This window comes from Psammomys obesus, unplaced genomic scaffold (genome assembly GCF_907164565.1).
Source record: "Psammomys obesus unplaced genomic scaffold, mPsaObe1.curated_primary_1811, whole genome shotgun sequence".
Lineage (NCBI taxonomy): Eukaryota > Metazoa > Chordata > Mammalia > Rodentia > Muridae > Psammomys > Psammomys obesus.
In genome coordinates, this window is record NW_026596134.1 from 9,507,942 (window position 1) to 9,531,378 (window position 23,437).

Sequence of the window (23,437 nt, forward strand, 5' to 3'; positions counted from 1 at the left end):
AACAAGGTTGTGAGGTGTGAGCTACATGTTGCTAATTATAACTGCCACTGTGCATAGAGTGCTTGCTGCTCATGGGGCTTGGGGCTTCTTTCTAGAAATATCTACATTTAGATACAAAGACGCTGAGTGCTTCCCTGCTGATAGCATCGTTCATGAATCTGTCCACAGCCGTGCTGAGGAGACAGATGAGGAAACTGCAGTACAAGGACGACTGGCATCTTACCTGATCTCACAAGAATAAATATCTAGGACCAACAGTCATCCTTTTTAAAATTCATGCTAAAAAATAAAAGTGGGGATTTGCATTGACAAGCCTGCAAGACCTCCCATAAGGCAATCAACCCTTCCTCACTTCCTGCTAAAATATGGAGTCTCTATACCAGTCCCTCCTTTATGAATAACACCTGTTCATGGACTTCATTTTAGGGTTTTGGTTGGGTGTCAATCACACCCAAGAGTAAGAAAAGCAGTCAAGGACATTCTGGCAGCACCCTGCCAAGCTTGTATGATTCTCTACTGCCCAGGAGGACTCACCTGAGACCCCTCCCTTGCATCTTGTAATGACTGTCACACCAATCAGCATGAGAATTCACCACACTTGCCCAGGAGATGGGCTGTTCTCCAGCTGCTGGTATATTCCACTTGAGCTATACCCACACGCCTGAGAGTGAAGATTTACTCAGAGTTGGTGGACGGAGCTTTCTAAAGCCGGGGCTCAGTGGGCACTGGGTAGGAGTATGGGACTGGGGCTCAGTCCTTATGCACTGCATGGCCCACTTCCTGCAGGGCCTGGCCATGCCACTACCACAGCCTCAGGGCTGCTCTGGTAGAGACAGTCCCAAATGGGTTTTCTTCTTCCTTTATTCAGCAACCACCAGGAAAATGACATCCGTGAATATGTTTATCACTGTCACCACCTCTCTACAGATTAATGAACAACAACAACAAAAGGCTGAGCACTCTTTCTCTGGAAACTTGAATTCTGAAATGCTCCAAACTCCAAAACTTTTTGCTCCACCAACATCACGCCACGAGTGAAAACTTCTTCTACACCTGGTGTCAATTGACAAGTTAGAGATAGAGATTAGAAAATAAGATTGCTTTCAGGCTATGTGCGCATACAGTTTGTATGAAACGTGAGCAAGTTTCCTCGTCAGGCTTAGGCCTCATCCCCAAGGCAACTCACTACACAGGTGCAAATGTTTCAAAATCCAGGGAGAGGCCGCAGCACTCCTGGTCTCCAGCGTTTAGGATAGAGTGTCCTCTGGGACAGGCGGCTCATATCAGCCATCATCTGGGTGATGAGCGGGTGGGGTTGTAGAGAGAATGTCTGTGTACTGTATGGAAGCATCACCTGTCAATGAGAAGCTGATGGCCTATTAGCTGAGGCGGGAAATAGGAGGTGGGAGTTCCAGGAGAAAGAGATGAATTCTGGGATAGCATCAGAGGCGGGAGATTGGCCCCAGGCTCTGAGGAGGGTGGGCGCATGAAACTGAACAGTGGTACCCAGCCATGTGGCACACATAGAATAAATGGGCAAAATAAGTTATGAGCTGGTCAGGGATGGAGCCAAAGCTTATGGCCTAGGCACTTATTCATAAATAATAAGTGTCAGAGTCATTATTTGGGGAGCTGGGGAGGAGAAAAACCTGCAGTTATGAAGGTTACACAGGGGTTGCTCCCCAAAAGCCGGCATAGCCCCCTTCACCCTTCATTCTGCTCCCTCGACAGGTACATCTCTGCTTAATGGATGGAGTCACTTCCCCTTCCTGCTGGCCATGGTTCTGAGGGGAGATTATTCTTCCCATCCCGCTGGGCTCCAGCCTGGCCGTGTGGCCTGTGTTAGCCAATGAGTTGTAGGGGGAAGTGGAATTCTGCTTTCTCTCTCACGCCTCAGACGGGTATGACTCTTGAGCAGCACTGAAGAGAGTCAGTGGGGACACGCTCATGGTACTTTGAATACGAGTGTCATAGTCATCTGGGTACGACAGTACATCCATGTTACTTTGTGTGTAAGCAACTAAGGTTTAGGGCAGCCTGTTACCACTACAAGCTCAGCCCAGCCGACAGAATCAGGATTTTTCAAAGAAAATTCTTTGTAAGAAAACAGGGAGGGAAGCTGGGCATGCCGAACACCTTTAACACCAGCACTCAGGAGGCAGAAGCAAGCGGATCTCCAGGTTCAAGGACAGCCTGTTCTACAGAGTGAGTTCCAGGACAGTCAGGCCTACACAGAGAGACCCCGTCGGAAAAAAGCATAAACAAAACAAAGAAACCAGGGAGGGGATTCCAAGTGCCTCAGAGCACAGCTGTGGTGAAAGCAAGACTCACTTTTGGGACACCCCCTGGTCTTCTCCCTCCACTCCATGTGGGGAAACCCAGAGAGCTCCAATTCTAGGCCTGGGCCCTTCAGTTGCCCACTTCCTCTTCAGGCCACCCCATATTAGTCACCCTGGCCACAGAGTCTCACACCCTATGTGATCTGGACCAACTGATTCCTTCCAGGACTCTCTGAGAAAGGGACCGTCATCATCCCTGTTTCACAGACAGGGGTGCCAGGGCCTGGAGAGGTGGAGCATCTTGCCCCACTCACACAAGTAAGTGGCAAGAGGCGGAGGTGAGAGCCAACCAGGCTATAGAGCTCCCACGATCTGTGCTGAGTCCTGATGACAACGGCGGCACAGAATGAAAAGAGAGGGCAGGGGTGAGGGTAGGACCTAGAACTACTGAGGCCCAGAAATAGCCCAGCCACTGGCCTTGCTCTGGCGGCAGGCCTCATGGGAAAGAGGTTTGGGAGCAGCAGAGTACTGTAAAGAGAGAACAAGATGAAATACACAAGCCACGGGCATCTCTGTGCTTGTGGTAAATGTGTAGGAATAAGAATTGAAGAACTAGATTATACAAACAACTTTGGTTTTCGGTTCGATTATCTCCGGGGCAAAGCCGAACACTGAATTTGTTTAAAGCCTTACAATGCAGGGAATTCTACCATGTGGCCCTGGAAGAAAACCAAGAACCCGAGATGTCAGTGCTCCCATTTCTGAATAGTCTGATGCAACCATCTTGGCAGAAATGAAGATACTCTCAAGACACACCTGGGCCCCTTCTCTGGGCTATCATACTATCCAAACAATTGTCTCCAAGGAGTAAAGTTACGTGTCAGCTAGGAGAAGGGAAAAGGCTGGGGTCAGCTAGAGGAGGATTCACTTCCCGAAAAGACATTTCACAGATTTCTAATAACTTGTCACACAACTGTGCAGGCAACACTGGCATCCAGACAAGGACAGGCCTGTGATGGGCGGGGCCGTGCCTTGGCCAGGGCTGCTTAGTTATCCTGGCCTCCTACTCTCCGTCAGTGTCCTGAAGATGTGCTTTGTGTGGGATGCTCACTGGATCTCTTGATTTGTTCTCTTCCAACACCAAGAAGCTCTCTCCTTTCTCATCTTTTCATGACTACTTACCTGTTTAATTTACCTATTGAGGGCAGAAGGCTGAGCCCAGCTTGCTGGGGCTGGCCCTCACAGCTCTGTGAACACAGTCCATCTGCCTTAACAAAACGTCTCTCAGCTAAACTCTCGCAGGCTCCTGGACCTTCTCAGAAGCCCCTCCATGTACTTCCTTCCAAATCCTGTTCTAGCCATGACCCCTCTAAGTGCAGCAGGAACCTTCACCTCTGCCTCTCTGATTGGCATCTATATACAACCAGGGTTTTCTTGTTCCCCATCCCGAGAAGTAGGACCAATCTGTCCACCTTTAGCCAGCACCCATCAGATCACCCATCCACTGGCCCCTGCCTTGCTATAAAGTCCCTCCTGTGCTAGGTGAGTTGGGATTGCCCAGCTCATCCCTGAGGGCCCTTTTCCATGGCTACAATGTTTCTGAACTAAGTGTGTTTTAACCCTAAACCACTGTCCCGCTCTTGTTTGCCTTCTGCAGGCTCTGAATAGGAAATGGGACATAGAATCAAACCACCACCCTGATTTCCACGGGGTGGGTTGCATTTAAGGTACAGAAGCTTAGATGAGGTGCCCCAAAGGCAGCCTCAGGTGCATCGTACAACAGAGCAGAGCAGAGCTCCAGGCAGCTGCTGGGCCAGCCCCACTCTCCCCTATCACCTCCAAAAAAACCTCAGCCCCCTGCCGAAATCAGTACTCTCTCCACAGGGCTGTAGGCATGCCCCCACCTGAGCACTTTTCCTATGCTAGATAAAAAAAAAAAAAAAATCACTCAGGTCCCTAAAAGTACAGAGGAAACTAATGTGTGGCAGCCTAGTCCTGAAGTCACGACCATCAGAGAGAAGCAGGGCTATTCCAAAATCCCATCCCACAGCCCACAAGTCTGTGGCCTACTGGTCAACTTTCCCTTGGCATCACAAACACATCCAGGATCATATGTCTCCAGAGACACCGAGAAGGTCACCTTCCCATGGCCGTATGAAAAATGACCCAGGTTCTTGGGGAACAGGAGACAACCTAAGCAACTCCACACCTTCTGAGTCATCACGGGACACCATGCCCTGCAGCGGTTTAGAAGAACCATGACACACCCAAACCTCTTTGGGAATTCCACCCTCACCCCCTGACTCCACAGCCTTTACCAGCCTTTACCCCTCACGCTCAGGGAGGAACTCCCAGAATTCATTGCAATCCAGCAGCTTGGGGCTGGAGAGATGGCTCAGCAGTTGAGAGCACTGTCTGCTGCTCTTGCAGAGGACCTGGGTTCAATTCCCAGCACCCACATAGCAGCTCACACCTGTCTGTCACTGCAGTTCCAGGGCTTCTGACACCCTCACACCCTCCTGGTTTTAAACCAGGGAACAGAGTGCATGGTTTGTGGCCGGTAGGTTCTGCTGCTGCGGCTTGAAGGGGGAAAGGCGAGGCAAGAACTTACTAGACTTTTCTTCTTTGATGGGGTATTCCAGCACCTCAGCTGAGCTGTCCTTCAAGGAAGGAAAGTGGACACATAGCACCAGGCGCTTCCGGCTGCTGTCCCGGCACACCAGGAACATCTGAAACGGCAGAAGCAGAGGCTCGGTGAATCAGAGGCTTTGGTGGAGGCAAAAGGGACAGCAGCAGGGTGGAAAAATCATCCAGAGAGTATCTGAAACAAACATGAAGCGGAGGTGGTCACATATTCCTTGAGCAAAGTGAACCTGACCCATATCCAAATTGGAGATCCTTGAATCTCGGTTTCTCATTTGCACTGAGGAGATGCATTGTGGAAACCTGAGGTCGAGATGGGATTGTGCATGAGGGTGGTCCAGGATCGAGGGTCAGAAAAACCCAGCTAGTTGGGAGTTGGTTGAATTTCAATCCAGTTTTTTTTTTTTTTTTTTTTTTTTTTTTTTTTTTTTGGGGTGGGGGTGGGGGTGGTGTTGTGACGGGGGAGAGGGAGTGGAGAGTGTTTTATAGAAACAATCATAGCTATCAGGAAATTTATACTTTCTCCCCCTTTGTAAAAAATAAACGCTGCTAATATTTTTGTTTGGACTTTGTGGTACTGGAGATTGAACATAGGGCCTCATGCATGCTAAGCAAGGCACTTCCACGGTGCTCCGGCTGCAGCTCTCCTTTCTTTTTCCTTGATTTGCCCAGGGTAGCCTTAAACACACTCTGTAGCCCATATGTGCCAAGTTTGAACTTCCTTTCATTCTTTTTCTTTTTCTTTTATTTTTTGGTTTTTGAGGACAGGGTTTCTCTGTGCAGCCTTGACTGTCCTGGAGTTGTTTTGTAGACCCGGCCGGCTTCGAACTCACAGAGATCCCTCTGCCTTTGCCTCCCATGAGGCACTCCCATGATCACAAGTGGTACAGCCTAGGAGTCCATAAATGTAAACTTAGTCACAGCCTCCTGGCTGTGAGGGGGAGAATGGGACCCAGCCTCAGGCAGCTGGCATGGATACTTAGGACCTTCACCATGCCAGGGCTTTCCGCACTAACCCAAAATGCAGTTCTTCAGGGCTTTCTTCTGCTGTAGATTGCCTGTTTGCTGACAGAACCAACAACAACACTCTGGGTCAGAGGACATGTGTGCCTGAGCTCTACCACACCAGCTCTGGCTGGCCACTGAATGAGCTCAGAACTGACAGCATCTACTTTAGATACATTCCTAGGCTGTCCCATTCCTGATCACATAGTGGCCCCACTCCACGCAATCCCCAGAGGCAGTGTCCTCCCAAGTGCAATTACGTAAGAGGCTTCTCCTTCGTTACAAACTGTTGTTTTATGATGTTCTTTTCAGGCTCACTCTTCCTTCCCACGTATGCTTTCTGGAATATTCCCGGCTTCGTCAAACACACTGCTGAGGGAAGGGAAGCACTTGGTCAGTGTCCCCATTCCCTCCATTCTCACTCTGCCCCTAGACTCTGTCTCCTGGGCTCAGGTCCCAAACAGCTCAGCTGGGATTCCCAAGACTAGGAGTGTGGCCAAGCTGCTGAGGGCTGGATAGGGAGCAGGGATACCAGGACATCCCCAACTCTGAGGACATGACCCTAAGTGTAGGAGGCTCTGGAAAAGACTTAGGCTTTTTCTTAGGCTCCAAAATCTGCTGCCATTAATCCCACGGGGACACTGCCAGATCATCGTAGGCACGATCACACAGTGACCTCACTGCCCCTGGTCTGCAGCAGTTATGAATGCAGTGTTGAAACGAAACATGCAGTGACCTCACTGCTCCTGGTCCGAGGCAGCGGGCAAGTACTGTCTCCCCAGGTGTCCCTAAGCCTGAACCTGCAACTTCTCATACTAAATCAACAGGGGGGTGCGGTAACAAGGAAACCCCGAGGTAAGGAGAGCCAGGTAACGCTTAAGACGGATCAGGAGATGCCAGAAATAGGTTTGATCTCAGGGCTTTGGACTCTGAATCCCAGGCATGACCTTCCCCTACCTCACAAGGCTCTTGAAGGTTGCTTTGCCATGAGCAATGCATGGCCCATCTGAAACTTAGCTGGGGCGGGAAAAGGGAGATCAGTCTCTCTCTTCCCCTGGGCAGAGTGGACAGAACACGAGGACCAGAAGCAGAAGTGGGGAGAAGGAAGGGGGAGTGGCTGGCCAGTCCATTTCCTTCAAGATGCTTCCCTAAGGCCTTACTCCCTGCCCAGAGATGATGGTCAAGACACTGAACTTGAACTGTCCCAGGAATGTCTCTCAAATATGAAGCCATCTGATTTCTTCGACAGAGGTCCAAGGTCAGTTTGCCTCCTTGCCCACAGATCCATGGGAACTAGGGGGGCTGAAGGAAACACATGTGAATGAGTGTAAGTTTCAATGTGAACCAGCAGGGCTGGAGGAAATGCGTGTGAATGAGTGTGTGAGTGGGTGTGGCATAATATGAAATACAGCTGCTCTTTGTTTCCAGTTCTTGGTATAGAGCTTCAAAACCCTGGGAACTTCCTGAAGCAGGGGCATCTGTCATTTGTAAGGATCTTTCTTCCCAGGCACGGGGTTATGCTAACAGGAGGCTGTTAGGCCCTTGGTTTCAGAGGAGGGCTGAAAAGGGATTCCAGCCTCACCCTGACCTGGGGAGGTGAGCAGGATTGGGATGGGCGCCACCTCTACACAGCCTGTGATTTTATTCCTGCCTAGGCAATGAGGCCTCAGGAAAGGGCTGCTGGCTAAATCTGGCAGCACATGCCTGGAATTCTAGCCTACCTGTTCACCAGCGTGTCTCTGTAAACTAGAAAAGTGGCAGGATGGGCAGGAGGCTCCTGGGGCAAGAAAACCAGACAGCCTTGATTCCAAGCCGCAGACCTCAGACCTCGGCTCTGAGTGGAGAGAGACCAGGGGTAAGCGATGTGGGAATGCAGGTGACAGAAGCAGGCACTGGGGCCTTCTATTCACTCCTGGATGCTTACCACAGTGACTAGCCACGGAGCTGCTCGCCCTCTTGCCCACACTGCCAAGACACCTGCTTCTGAGAGACTTCCATGACTAGCCAGGCCACTAGCAGACCTTGCTCGTCCCAGTCCTCACCTACCTGGCTTCCTGACATCTGGGTCAGCAGTCTTCTTCTCCCTTGTCCCCTTTCTCCTTCCATCAGCTATCCACAATCCACTAGGAAGCCCCAGAGAGCAGAATGGTCTTCCCCCAACAATGTAAGCCACTGAGCCACATGCTACCCTGGGGTCTAATTTCTGTGAACAGCTAGGATTCTTCCAGCTGAACTCTGAACTAGACAGTGATGAGAGCCTTGGGTTGACTCAGGGTAGTTGTATCCTTTAAAATTCTAATGCAGAATGAGTTTGGCTTGTCAGGGAGGTCACTTGCCCTTAGAGACAGGATGAAGGATTCACAAGAATTTTTTGTAGAAAATGCTCTTCTAGTTCTAGCATCATGGGGTGCCTTCATGGCATACCCCTAGAAGGTTGCAAGAGAGTTCATTTTGTGATGAGGCAATCATTGAGGCTAGTGTGGACGACTCAGGGTCCTTCCTTGTCTGTCTTGGCCAATATGGGGTATTTTTGTTGTTTTCTGACACAGTTCCTTGCTAGGTAGTCCAGGCTAGACTGAAACATGTTACAGAGCCCAGCATAACACCGAACCTGGAGTGATTCTCCTGTTTCAGCTTCCAGAGTACTGGGATTGTAGGCATGTACAACCATAGATCACAGCCTTGATCTGTTTTGAGACAGGATATCACTGTGTAGTCCTGGTGGCCTTGAACTCACAGAGATTCACCCACATTGCCTCTGCCTTCCAAGTGCTGGGATAGGATAAGATGGGTTTTAAATTAGCCAGTATTTTTAGCAATAGCTGGGATGGAAAAAGACTCAGACAAAGAATTATACAGCCACAGAAATCCCTCCAAACAGATACATAAAAACCCAAGTCTAGACACTAAATGGCTATTTTCACTTTTTATTTTGGACAATATATATATATATATATTGTCTAATATATATATATATTAGAGCTGTTTGCAGTTGGAGAAATTTTCCATTATGCCTACAAGGATGCTCCTAGTTTTACCAATGCCAAACAACAGGGCCCGGTGGACAGTCCAGTGGCCATCTTGGGCCCCTGTAGCTATGATAGTTCTCCTGCAGCCAAGGTCCTCTCACCTAGGGCTCCCACCACAGCAGAGCTCTAGGGAGTGTGTGCAGAAGATCAGAGACCTGGAAATGGAGTGAAGGAGACATTGCCCAAGAAGGAGACAATGCCCAGCATTGCCCAGGCAGCATTTCTCAAGGCAGGCCACCACTCAGCGTCACCTGGGGAGCTTTTTAAAGCATACCAATGGCTCCCCTTTCAGAGAGGAGAGACACACCTTGGTGTCAATGGAGGGATTAGCTTCTCAATAACTGAAGAGAGAGATTCTGATGTCCCAGTCCCACACAGAGTGTCCTCATGCATGGTAGGTCTGAGGATGTGATTAGATGGAAGAATCCTAGCTACTTAAGCCAGGCCAAAGGAATATTTGGACTGGGGGAATATTTGAGATGCTGTAATTTCTTTAGGCCTCTGAAGGCAGCCAGTGGTGGAATCGAGTGAGGTACCAAAATTGGAAGCCAAACTCAGGCCAAGTGTTCCCCTTGCAGGGCTGTTTCCTAAGTGTAGATGAGGAGTGTGTCCCTGTTTCACAGGTCTGCCACAAGGAAGAGAGAGGGGAAACACGGCTTCCATGTATTACCAAAGAAACCTGCCTGAATGGAATTGGCACTCTCGTGATCTACCAAATCATCATTTGAGCAGCATGTGTTCCCAGAGCTCTTAAGCTAAGCCCTCACTACCAAAGACCAGGGCTTCTCTCATTGATTATCTTTAAGGGCTGGTGGGATAGGAAAAACACACGCCAGCAAACCTGGTGAGCCGAGTTCCACATCCTACAAGCTGTCCTCTGACCTCCATACTGCCACTTTGGCAAGTGCACCCCTCCCCCCTTAATAATAATTAAAAACAAAAAACAACCCTGTCTTTCCAGCTGGAAGGGATGACAACTCAAGACCAACAGATCCAGGCCACACACAGACCTTGGCTTCTAGGAGAGTCCCTTAATCAAAGGAAGCAGAAGTCTTAGGAGACACAGGATGTGGCTGGTCCTGGGGCTGAGGCAGAGAATATACAAGCTAACAGTGTCTTGTATGGCCAGAAAAATAAGAAGGTAATCCAAACACACAGTAGGTAATGACACCTATACTCACAGCCATGGGGGTACTGGGGTCAAAGGGACATAAGAGCCATGTCCTTACTTGCTTTCTATTGCTGTGACAAATTCCATGACCAAAAGTAACTTGGAGAGGAGTTCATTTCATTTTACTTCTCATGGGGAAGTCATAGCAGGAGCACGAGGCAGGTCCTGCACACAAGGAACTGAAGCAGAAACCATGCAGTGACTCTGCTTACAAGCCTGCTCAGCTTACTCTTTCATACAACCTGGGACCATTTACCTGCCTAGAGGTGGCATTGCCCACAGTGACCCAGGACATCCCATAATAATCATTAATCAAGAAAACGCACCATTGACTAGCCTGCAGGCCAACCTGATGGAGGCATTTTTATCAACTGAGGTTCCTTCTCCCCAGATGACCCTAGATTGTGTCAAGCTGATGAAAACCAACCATGACAAGCTGCTTGAGGGACTTCTGTGGACAGCTTTCCATGAAAGTTATAAATTAGGGGCCCGGGGGATAGCTTAGTGGACTAAGTGCTTGTCTTGCAGACGTCAGGACCTGAGTTTGATCCCCAGTACCCATGCAAAGGGCTCAGTGTGGTGGCACACACTTGTAATCCTAGAGGTGAAGAGGCAGAGACAGGTGGAGGGTCCCTGGGGGCTTACTGGCCAGCTAGCTCAGCCTTCTATTGAGCTCCAGGACCTATGAGACCTTGTCACAATCAATCGATCAATCAACAGATCCACCATCAATACATCAATCAATAAAACAAACAAACAAACAAACAAACCTGAAAAACAACACCTGAGGTTGACCTTTGGCTTCCACGGCAGGGGCACACACACAAGATTGCAAATTAGTCTGCACCCGAGGAATGAAACTGGTCTCATGATTTTCATATTGATGTATGTGATTAAGTAAACAGACAAGGGGAATGAGCGAGAGGTATCTTAGGCAGAATTCCAGTGCCACCTGGAGCCCTGTCAGCCAGGAGGCAGGGTATAATGTCCCTCCTTACAGCAGAGTGGCTTTCCTTCCAGAGAGTCACAGGGAAAGACGAGGACAAGAGTGGGGTTGAGGGAGAGAGATGTCACAAACCGGCAGTCGGGCAAGTGAAGTCAAGCACCAGCAGGACAAACGAACACTGCTGTTCGGTACCTGTTGTGGTTCGGATAGGAAATGTCCCCTACAGATGCATGTGTTGAAGACCTGAAGCCAAGGTCCCTGACAGGGTGCTAATTCAGAAGCTCTGGAACACTTAAAAGGTATGGCTTGGCTAAAGAAAGTAGATCAGCTGGGGGCGGGTCCTTGCCCCTCCCTTGCCCCTCCCTGTCTGGCTTTGTCCCTCACTTTCTGTCCACCATGAGGTGATGGACTTTGCTTGTCACTGGCTCTCTGCCATAGTTTGGCCTCACGTCAGGTCCACAGCAACGTTGTCAACCAAATATGAACGGAGACCTCTCAGGCCATGCGCCTGGGTAAATCCTTCATCTTTTGAACTGTTTCTCTCAGGAATCCGTCTTACAGCAACAAAAACCATGGCTAACACAGAACCTTTGAATGATGGGCTGTCACTGGCTGTGCTTCTGCTACTCCCGGAGACTCTTTAACCCACATTGAACCACAGACAAACTCTAATGGAGGACATCTTGCCAAATGCCAGATCTGTCCTCCTCAGATCTGTCTGAAGAGGGTCCAGGGATAGAGGACCTCAGGTAAAATCAAGCCCAGGCTATAGTTGTCACTAATGTGCCAGGACTGGTACAGGAACTGTTGGTTAGCTGCTGTCCAAGGTGGGGACCCACATTCAGGTGGGCACAGGGCACTCTCTGTTCTATGCTTGCAACTTTTCCATAGTTCTGAAACCATTCTAACTAAAATAACAAACCAGCCTGAGTACAGAATAAATAAAGGCAACTTTCTGATTGCCCAGTTGCTAGATACATACGATTTGTTTTCTTTTTCTTTTAAAAAGGGTCACTGTGTTCCCAACTCCTTATCAGAGAAGAGGGTGCTGGGAGTGGAGGCATATCCTGGGGAAGGAAGCGAAGCAGAAGTGGCCAAGGTCACACAGACACTGGGGACCAGAGAGCTGGCTCCAGGCAAGAACAAAGGCTGCCTCTCACGATGCTGCAGGAGGTGGGCCCAGGAGATCTCTGGGCTGTCTTACAGCACGGGGACCACCCACAGTGTCTGTGTCTTTCATCATAATGACATCATTGCACTGGTTCAGTGGGAACCATCACTGTGTAGCAAAGGGCTTTCCCAGCATCATTGACGGTCACCCCATGGGCATCCTTTTTGTATGGAATAGGGTCTCACACTATGGTTCAGGCTGGCCTGGAACTCATTCACTGAGCTCTATCCCCAGCCCCACTCTTCCTAGCTGTGTGACTTTAAGCAAATGAGCCAGCGTCTCTGTACCTCAACTTCCTCATCTGGAAGGGGGGATGTTGATCATGCTTAGCTGACAGAACCGGCTACGTGGATCAAATAATATCAGCGAGTAGCCATCTTAGCTTATGTAAGGATGTTACGGGATGTTGGCTCAACAGTGCTAAAATAGCCTAGTGACCAGAGCATACTCCCATCCTTAGCTAAGACACCTGAATCTCTATACAACTTGCTCACATCCTCCTCTGCTCCCTAAGCCATCCCAGGATCCTTTGTCTTCTCTAAGCCAGTGCAGTGGTGTGTGCCGTACCTTAGGGTCTGCACTGTTGAGTGCAGATGCAGCTGTATCCCCCAAATGTTTTCCATCCGTGGCTAATGAGCAGGTGCACTAGGTGACATGTATTTGTTTCCTTCTTGTTCCTCCTCCTTTGTTGATGTCCCCACTCTGCACCGGGTAGGCGTGGACTTGGGTCTGTCACCCACTAGCCTCAACCTGAGGCAGTTGACCTCACTCCCCACTCACTCACTGCTCAGCACCTGCCCTTCCCTAGACCCCTAGGCTCTAGTCTGGCCTCCTCTCCATCTCTTTACCCCAGCGTTGTTCCTGGCAGAGTGATTGTTCTCGCAGAACAGGCAGAGAGAAAAGGCCAGAAAATGAACTTCAGACCCCATAACAGTAACTGACGGGTGAACAGCGCAAAGCTCCCAGACCCTCTGGTGACAGAGGGGAGCACTCCACAATTGCCTTCAGATTTGGTGAGCGTGCATCACCGCTGCCTATTCTTTCTCTTTCTGCTCTTCTGGACACCAGTGGCTCTAAAAGGCAGGCGCCATGGAAATCTGAACTCAGGCCTCCTCACGGCTTGTGAAATGGGACAAAGGCAAGAGCCTGCTCAGTGACATCTGGACAGCACAGGGGCGGTGCTCACAAACTACAAACAAGATCATCTCCGCCCCAGGGGCCTGGAAGATGTCAGGTTTTTTGTGCTTTTTAAGAAAGGGTGGTACAGGGATTGGGGTGCTTGCTAAACATGGTGATGGATCTGTTCTCACTGCTCAGCCTAACACTCACCTTCACCTACAACGCACTGAGGACACACACTTCTTGATGGCCAGCTGTGGTGGTCTGAATGATAAATGCCCCTCCCTCCACCTCTCAGTGTCAGGTATGTGAATACTTGGTCCCCAGTTGGTGGCCTTGTTTGGGTAGGTTTGGGAGGTGTGGCCTTGCTGGAGGAACTGTGTCTCTCAGTGTCAGGTATGTGAATACTTGGTCCCCAGTTGGTGGCCTTGTTTGGGTAGGTTTGGGAGGTGTGGCCTTGCTAGAGGAACTGTGCCGTTGAAGCACAGTAAGAGTTAAAAAGTCTTAGCTACTTCTAGGTTGCTCTTTCTGCTTCTGTGGCCAGGAGGCTAACTTTCTCCTCGGGAATCGTAAACTCAAATAAACTCTTTCTTTTGTAAGTCGCCTTGCTCAAAGTATTTGTTACAGCAACAGAAAAGCAACTAATACACCAGCCAGGCAGGCCCATGGTGGTGTACTCCTTTAATCCCAGCACTTGGGAGGCAGAGGTAGACGGATCGCTGTGAGTTCAAAGCCAGCCTGGTCTCCAGAGCAAGTTCCAGTACAGCCATGGCTACACAGAGAAACCCTGTCTCAAAAGCAAAGCAAAACAAAACAAAACAGAAAAACAGAACAACACCAGCCACCAGCTTGCTCTTTGAGCTGCTTTGAGCTGCCCGCTCCTGAGAATGGAGGCATGGATTCTGTCATAGTCTTACAGGGGAAGGGACAAGTTGTAGGGGGTCCCTGCTGTGTAGGTTCCACTCACTAAAGGACTAGAAGCCTTTCGTGAGGTTTAAATAGTAATCTCCCTGCCTCCCTGCTTCCTGCTGTGCACTCTTGGGAAAGAAGAGGCATCCATGGATACCAGGCTGGGGTGGCCTGAGTGGGCTCAGGGATGTTAGCACCTTCCCAGCCCTACACACTCTTCGGCCAGACTTTGGTCCCCTGGTTTCCAGTCACCCCAGTTTTCAGGCACAAATGACAGCTCTGCAGATCTTATTTATTTTGTGATAAGAGGGTCTGAGCCTCAAGTCCTACACTGAGGATAATTTCTAGGAAACAGAGAAGTGCCATAAGTATCACCCAGATGAGAACAGCTAGGAAGCAAGAGTGCCCAGTATCAGACGCTCTAAGATAGGAGTCTAGGAGCATTTATTCTGCCCAGGTTCAAATCCCAGCTCTGCCACTTCCTCCCTGTGGCCCCTGGGAAGTAGGAACAGCTGCCATAGGTAGTTAGAGGGTTGTGGCTCACTCATGAGCAGACAGTGGGAGAGAGCCTCAGACAGTGAATCCTTGGGGAACATGGCTGCTAGGGTGTGGAGTGCTGTGTGAACACTAGAAGGATACAACACTGGCCTCTGTCAAAATGATTGTGGAAGCGCAGTGGGTCCTGTGCTGAAGAGCGGCAGTGGATAGAAGCTGCTAATGGGGACAGAGCTGTCTTTTGGGATGAAGAGAACGCCTTAGAACCAGACGGAGGCAGTAGTGGCATAGTACCCAGAGCAAAATAAATGCCTGTGGTACACTTTAAATGTCTCTTCTTATGGGATGTGTATTTTGCTTTTACTTAAAAAAAAAAAAAAAAGCCTTCTGGGGAGTGAGTTGGCCTAGAGTAGGTGGAAAAGCCTTTACGAGACATTTTTCCTCTGACAGCTTTGTTCATTTCTGTCCAGCTTGTTTTTAAAAAATAATGAATGCATGTATGGATCACTTTTGTAATTAAAACAAATTACATGCTGTTTTTGAAAGGGAGTAGCATTTGAGAAAGTATGTGTGGGGGTGACAGGAGCCTGGGATATGCTCTGACTCATTCTATCAACTGTCATCTGGTCACCTCTATCTGTGCAGCCATCATCTTATCTATTCATACACAATCACCCATCTTCTATCTATCCATCCTCTAGCTATTATCCATCCCTCCATCAACCATCTCTCTAGTCATCTACTCATTCATCCATCATCCGTCCATCCATCCATCCACCATCCATCTATCATCCATCTATCCATCCATCTATCCACCCATCATCTACTGCTAACTCTCTCTTCCCATATACTAGGACTAGCACTTGGATAGGAGATTTTTAAAACTCCTATCTCAAAGAGATGAAAGAGGCCCAGAAACTTAGCATCATTTAGCCTACCTCAAAGCCTGACCGCAGAACATGTACTGATGAGCCACATGGCCTCTTAACTTTGTCTGTCAATAAGAGGCGTCTAAATAATGTTTCCTATGACACCCTTGACCCTGGTCACTGACCCAGCTCTCAAAGTCAGAGAAAGCCAGCACATGCCTGGATGCCCAGTAAGTCTCTGCCACCACACACCTCACCTCTCCGCTGCTGGTTAAGGACAAATGCTGTGACAGAGAAAACGATGGAGGCAAAAAGAAGAGCAGAAAACAGCTGTTTGCATGAAGCCACCTCCATGAGGAGCATCCTGAACCCCCACAGCTCTACCTGCCTCTCGGGGGTGAACAGAGCTGACTTACCCCAGCTACCTCCTGCTGCAGGATCCTGGCAGCCTCCGCCTGGCCTAGCCCTAGCTGTAGCCACACAGGGTAGGTCTTCACCAGCTTCTCCAGGACACTGATACTCCGGCGTGGGATGCAGTTCCTTGGGGCGCTTGGCAGACTGACCCTCATGCCTTCTTTCTCTTCATCTTCGTCTCCCTCTCCTTTGCCAGCGTCTGGAATAGGACTGAGAACAGGACACAGAATCATACGGTTGGCCTACAGTGAGACTTGGGAGGAAGGGTGGACAAGTGGGGATTGAAGCAACGCTGTTTGCTTATTTAACATCTATGTGGCCAGAGGAGATGATAGCAACAGATACGAGTCTTCATCTAAGACACATGATGGCCTCTGAGACGATCCCCGAAGAAGGGTTTTGAAAACTTTTAATTGAAGAACACCTGGCAGGCTATGAGATGTACATGTGGCTTGCATGCAGCTAGCTCCATTTTCACTTGTCCCCACCCATGTAATTACCACCATGAAGGAGAGAGATCTGCACCACCCGTTGTGTCTTGTTGGTCATTGGGTTCTTAAGAGTGACTGGTCCATACAGAGAATAAATATAGGCTGTGAGCACTGTAGGCCCAGGGGGCAGCAGTGTGCAAAATGATAAAAGGAAAAAAAAAAAAAAGAGAAGGAAACCCCATAAACTGTCCAGGCATTTACATTTCAGAGAGAGAGAGAGAGAGAGCAGGGGAAGGGCCAGGGGGCCTGGAAGGCCAACGAGGACCCCAATATACAGTGGCTTTGGACTAGAAGCTTCAGGCAAGTATCTGGGAGAGATGTGTGTCCAGGCAGAAGGAGCCTGGGCTTAAGCCTTAGGGACTCCTGTTCCAGAAGGGACTTCAGGGTGGGGGCAGGTGACAGGGCTGAGAGTGTGGAACGAGGTGAAGTTAGGGAAGGGCAGGGGACCCCAGGGGTTCAGAAGCATTGGCTCTAAGTATTCAAGCAGCATGCTTAGGGCCCCAGCACTGAGGGAAGGAGCCTCTGACATCCTGTTCCCTGGACTAAACCTTGGGCTTCCTGTGGGATCTTTGCAAACCTACAGAGGCTAGGCCACTCCCTATCCCCATGGTCCTCCCTGCTTTATGAGTCGCAGGATGCTGCTCTTTCGTGACCAAGTGGAAACTGTTCCAGACTCTAGCTTGAGTCATGGGACCTAACATTGTACTTCCCTGCTCTAAAAATTCTGTGGCTCCCACTTCCTAGAGAATTCAGGCCAGTGACTTAACATACAAGGCATTCTCATCCTGAAAGCCCCTGCCCGAAGGCTGCTGTCCATCCCCTCCTCAGAACCTACATATCCTTCTCCAGTCTCATGCTTGAGCTGCCTGTAGTTCCCACGGGACTCTTGTCTTTTTCCCCCAAAATTCACTCCAGCTGGATGGCAAAGATGTAAGACAAGATGTCGGAAGCAGCTATCATATAAGAAAAATAGTTGAGTTATAGATGAAAACTTCTGCCCAGGTCTGGGCTGACAGGTCAGTAAGTAAAGTATTTGCCCTGCAAGCATGAGGAGCTGAGTTTGGTACCCAGAATCCTCATAAAAAGCTGGGCATGGTGGCTCATGCTTGCAGTCCCAGCACTGAGGAGGTAGAGACAGATGGATTCCTGGAGCTTGCTGGCCAGGCAGCCTCGCCTCCTTGGTGAGTACAAGGCCAGTGGGAGGCCCTGTATCCTTAGTTACAGTTACCATTGCTGTGAAGAAACACCATGACCATTGTAACTCTTAAAAAGGAAAGCATTTAACCGGGGCTGGCTTACAGTTTCAGAGGTTTGGTCTGCTCTCATTATGGCAGGGAGCATGGTGACATTTGCAGGCAGACATGGTGCTTGCTGGAGAAGTTCTACATTCTGGCAGCAGGCAGAGAGAGCTACTGGGCCTGGCCTGGGCTTTTGAAACCCCAAAGTGACACACTTCCTTCAACAAGGCCACACCTCCTAACTCTTCTTAAGTAGTGCCACTCCCTGGTAACTAAGCATTCAAATATCTGAGCCAATGGAGACATTCCCATTCAAACCACCACACCCTGTCTCAAAAAAACAAGGTAAAAGGTACCCGAAGAACAACAAAGGAACTTATCCTCTGTCTTTCACACACACACACACACACACACACACACACACACACCTATGTATGTGCACACAGACACACACCTCTGCCCTTCAATCTGGGAGGGGGGGCAGAATATTTGCAAAACACAAACTTCATGAATGACAGGCAAGTCAATAAAAAAAAAGGGAAGTCAAAAGATCTGAACAGATTCTTCAAAGACATCACACATGGGCCAAAAAGCAGGTGAAAAGGTTCTAAAACCCCTCAGTCATTAGGGACATGCAAATTCAAACCACACGGTGACACCATGGTGCAAACACAAGATTGTCTGAAAGAAGGACCACCGTACCACCTTTGCTGAGGATGGCTCAGGTGTCAGAGGCTCTCAGATTTGCTAGCATAAATGTAAATTGGTACAACCACTTTGGAAAATGTTGTTGTCATAACATTTTTGGGAAAAGGTTGTCATGACCTGAACACACAGGCTCATGGCAGGTCCCACTCCTTGGTATGTTCCCAAAAGGAAGGGAAGTCCACCTATGCAAAGATGGGCGAGAAGATGGCCACAGTAGCTTAACTTGCAATAACTCAAAACTGTCCCAGGTACCCATTGATGGAGGAGGATGAAGAGGCTGGGCTCACTCCCCACACAAGGGAACAGCTGGCAACAAAGAGAGCCACTGATGAATAACCACAGGGATAAGTCACAAAAGCCCAGGCTGAATCACAGCCGGGGGCAAAGGAAACAGATTCCACGAGTCAATGCGAAGTTCAAATGGTGTCTGTTTACATATGCATGTTTGTTTACTTGGCTCATATATCCATTTTATACTAAAGCAGCAATGAACAGTAATCCAATACTGAACTCTGTCGTTAACAACCCACATGCTAACATATTCAGGGAGGTCTAGAACCTTCTCTGGAATGCACAAAAATAAAGGGAACTAACTAGAGACTGAAGGCATGTACTAAAGCAAACGGGAAAACATTAAGGGTAAGTGGTGGCTATGAGAGTTCACTGCAAAATCCTCTCTGCTTTGCTTAACATTGAATTTCATTTCTCAGGAAACCGTCAAAATAATATTCTTCGAATCCTGGGAGGCCCGGTCAGATGAAGCTTCCTTGCTGTACCAGAAGCCTGGCTGTGAGTTCAGGCTGCGTGATTTCAGGCTCATTATTTTGCCTCTGGGCTTCGGTTCAATTATCTTCAAAAAAATGTCTTTGCGTCACAGGATTACTGTGACAATCTCACTCTGCGGCTGTTGAAGGTTGGTAGCACCGTCTCTACCTATAGTTCAGCAGAGGTAGCTATTGTGTTCCTATCCCTTAGTTCTCTTCCTGCTCCAATTCCCCGATGCGTAGACCCAACATGAGGACTCATCGCATTTGACTGGAGTGAATGGTGCACACATTTGTGATGCTGTCTTCTGTCTGATGGTCCTGGTGGCGACCCATGAGTTCAAGTGCACAGGAAACATGTAGCCTTGATGTGAACACAGTTGGCAAGAGAATCTAATTTTCTTGACCATGTAACAAGCCACAGGGAGCATGCTTTTCATGGCCTAGGCCACAGCTGGTGGATGGATAGGCAAGGCCAGCATGGCCAACACACCTGTCAGTGACAAGCACCATGGAGCAACTCAACACAGGCTCCAAAGATGCTTTCCAGGAAAGCCAGCTCCTTGAAGGCCCTCAAGGTCTACATCAAGAGTAAACATGACAGAAGCTGGCCCTTAGGATGGTGGGGTTTTTTTGGTCCAGGCAAGATATAGAAGTTGGAGAAGCCAAGCCCTTGGGGAGATGTGGGTTCCATACTGTGTTAGAAGAGTGACAGAACAAGAAGAGCAACAGAACCAAAAAGTCTGGGCACAGGGGTATTTTCTGAGACTCATACTCCAAACAAGGACCATGCATGAAGGTAACTTAGAACTCCTGCACAGAAGCAGCCCATGGCAGCTCAGTGTCCAAGAGGCTTCCCCAATAATAGGAACAGGGACCGTCTTTGACATGAACTCATGAGCTAGCTCTTTGATCACCTCCACCTGAGGGGGAAAGCAGCCTTGCCAGGCCACAGAGGAAGACAGTGAAGCCAGTCCTGATGAGACCTGATAGGCTAGGGTCAGCTGGAAGGGGAAGAGGACCTCCCTATCAACGGACTGGGGGAAGAACATAGGAGAAGAAGAGGGAGGGAGGGAGGGTGGGATTGGGAGGGGATGGAGGAGGGGGCCACAGCTGGGATACAAAGTGAATAAACTGTAATTAATAAAAATAAAAAAATATAAAAAAAGAAGAGTGACGGAGACAAAGCCACCTGATATCCGTCGTGACCAAGCTAAAGAAAGACAGATAATGCAGGGAAACTTTAGCCCTCAAGTGTCCACAGGAAACAGACAGGAGGTGTGATCTCTGAGCTCCACATGTTGGGCTGGCCCACTCTGAGCCTTGCCTGGCTATGACTCCTGCTGTCAGTGATGGTCGCTGAACCCTCTTGGCACCGCGCCTGTCATCTGTTGGCAGAGCAGAGACGCTGACACCCTCACCCTTCCTCCTGACAGCAGATGCTGAGGCTGCTGTACCCTGAAGTCTTTGATTGTAGATAAAGAAGCAAGCAGGCAAGACATGTGGCAGTGTCAGAGCCATCATGAATGAAGCTGACAGCAAAAGAGAGCTGGGCCAGGGTTATGGAGGAGCTCTGCCGCTGACAGACGCCCTCCAAGACAGACATCCTTCCCTGTATGGCTGGAGCAGTGGCTCGAGTGGTCCCCCAGCCATCCCCTCTCCAGCTGTGCAGGGACCCTCTGTTGCCTCCAGCTGTGGTCAAGAAGTCCACAGTGGCCCCTTCAACACCCGGCTTCCCTGGGATGTTCTGAGCAGCTCTGCAAGGGAGGAGGGGGCTAACTCTGGGGACACTGAGGAAGGTCTGGGCTCTGTCAGAGGCCTGATGCACCTTGGTGGGAAGAAGACAGAAACCCTGTTGGGGGTCAGAGTGGTGGGGTGGCAGCCTGGAGCTCTGGCTGCCTGCTACCTACCTGGAGGAGAGTGCATGAGTTTCCTGGCCAAGGGCCAGGGGCTTGGCTACATGGTGAGCTCTTAGAAGCTTTACTGGGAGAACTGAGACCTTTTGTGTAGACTTGGACAGAAATGGGAGGGTTTGAGAGATGGGAGCACTGGGAAAAAGCCATGGTGCCCCACCCATCATCATCATGCCCAGACACTGCCCAAGGCTCCAAGGGAGCAGAGAAGGCAGGAAGAGCTTCAGGTGATGTGAGCTCCGTCACCCTCCCACCTGCTGCACAGGCTCAACTGTGTCCCCCAAAGAGTCTATATCTCAACCCCAGTATCCATGATGAGACTTGGAGAAAGGGCCTTTGATCAAGTTGAAGGTCCCAGGATGAGACATCCTGGGGTCAGGCTCCGGAATCTGCACTTTTAACCACTGCGCTAAAATGTTTCCAAAAATTGGGTCAATGAGATGGCCGAGTGAGTAAAAGGTCTTGCTGCCAGGACCCACACGGTGGAAGTAAAGAACTGACTCTTCCAACTTGTCCTCTGACCTCCACACATAGCCATTGGTACACATACCCCCACATACAATAAGTAATTAAGCGATTAATGCAGTAAAAAGTTGTTTGTTTGTTTTTGAGATAGGGTTTTTCTGTGTAGCCTTGTCCATCCTGGACTCACTTCATAGACCAGGCTGGCCTCCAGTTCACACAGATCTGCCTGACTCTGCCTCCCAGAGTGCTAGGATTACAGGTGTGCATCACACAAGCATGTGTCCAGCTAATGAAAGGTTTTTTTTAAACAAGTTAAAACCTTTAACTTCAGAAAAAGGTGATTTTTTAATAAAAGTTCCATATTTGCATATCCTTGTTGTAGCTAACAAAGAAAATTCAATAATTTTTTAAAAATCTTAGTTGGGAACAGATACAGAGACATATGATATGCACAAGGAACAAATTCCTCAGCTACCATGCAAGGCATCATTCCAGACAGTTCTGAGACATGCAGGGGGTGGCTCAAATCATTATAATGATTACACATTGCTTCTATGATGAAAATCATCTTAAACCAACAGTGTTCTCATCTGCTCCATGGGGCTGGTGAAACCTGGCCCGGGAAAAGTTCAGCCAGGACTCACTAGGTAACAACACTGGTGGTCACGAGTGTTCCTCCTAGATATCTAGATTTTTCGGTCACTTGCCAGCTCATCCCACCAGACCCATGGCATTCCTTAGGCTCACAGTGTCGTCGAACTCACTGTGAAGCCAAACGGCCAACAGGCAGAGGCTAAGAACCGTTTCTCAGGCCCTAAAAGCTAGGCAAGCACGGGGAGGGTGGGTGGACGTACCCTAAGAATGGAAGGCCGTGCTCACTCGCATGGCAATCTGTCAGATCTGAGAGGTGAGCTGCTGTCATTCACACTTGCCAGCGTCTCCTCTGCTGCACGTGCTGACAAAGGCTGTAGCTGCCGCAGCACGTACCAGGAAAGAAAGGGGAGGAAGCAGCTTCCGGGGCAGAACGCTGGCTGTAGGTAAGGTGCAGGGGGACCTGAGTGCCGACGCCGGCATACGTGTAACAGAGAGCACATGCCTGTTACCTAGTGTTGGAGGAGACTACATCGGAGGATCCTTGGAGCTTCCCAGACACCCCTTCTAGCCCAAACGGCAAACTCCAGGTTCAATGACAGCTCTGGCCTCAAAAAATAAGGTACGGAATAATGGAGGAAGGCCTCCAACACCAACTCTGGCCTCCATATTGGCATGCATGAATGCACACATGACTCCACACACATTACCGACACACATGTACCACATACCATGTGCACACACCGCCCCTGCCCTGCCAAGTACCATCTATAAGAAATGGACAGATAAGCTTTTGGGCAGACAGCCCTCGGCTGTCACAGCTGTCACATGCAACCGACGCCACCCAAGGCACAAAACCTCGAAATCCTAAAGACTGCATTGGTGCTCACTTCCCATCTCATCCCTGGGCACGGGTGAAAGGGATGTAAGTCCTCAGCTCCGAGAATAAGCCACTGAGGTCCATAAGGCAAAAACAAAAACAGAAAACCAATCAACCAAACAAAAAACACAAGGCCTGGAACTTAGTGTTCTACAGAATCAGAGAGAAAGAAGGAGGGAGGAGGAGGGAGACACAGTGTTCACGAGAGAGGAGCTGCCACAAGAATTCTTTGCTCTGTTCCCGCAGGCAGCTACCCTAGGAGTCTGGATCGACGCCCAAAGAGAAAGTCCTAAAACCAATCAAACAAAACCACTAGACTATGGAGGGCAGTAAGCAA

General features: G+C 49.3%; 1 protein-coding gene across 2 annotated transcripts in view; it reads right to left on the reverse strand.

The window, feature by feature from the left end:
• Positions 1 to 23,437, reverse strand: part of Rin3 (Ras and Rab interactor 3) — a 104,532-nt gene that overhangs the window by 57,199 nt on the left and 23,896 nt on the right. For both annotated transcript variants that reach the window (XM_055593208.1, XM_055593207.1), the window contains exons 2-3: positions 16,053 to 16,260; positions 4,891 to 5,008 (exon numbers count right to left, since the gene is read on the reverse strand). In XM_055593208.1, the coding sequence (XP_055449183.1) occupies positions 4,891 to 5,008; positions 16,053 to 16,205 (271 nt within the window). In that variant the 5' untranslated portion in view covers positions 16,206 to 16,260. The remainder of the gene's footprint in view (positions 1 to 4,890; positions 5,009 to 16,052; positions 16,261 to 23,437) is intronic.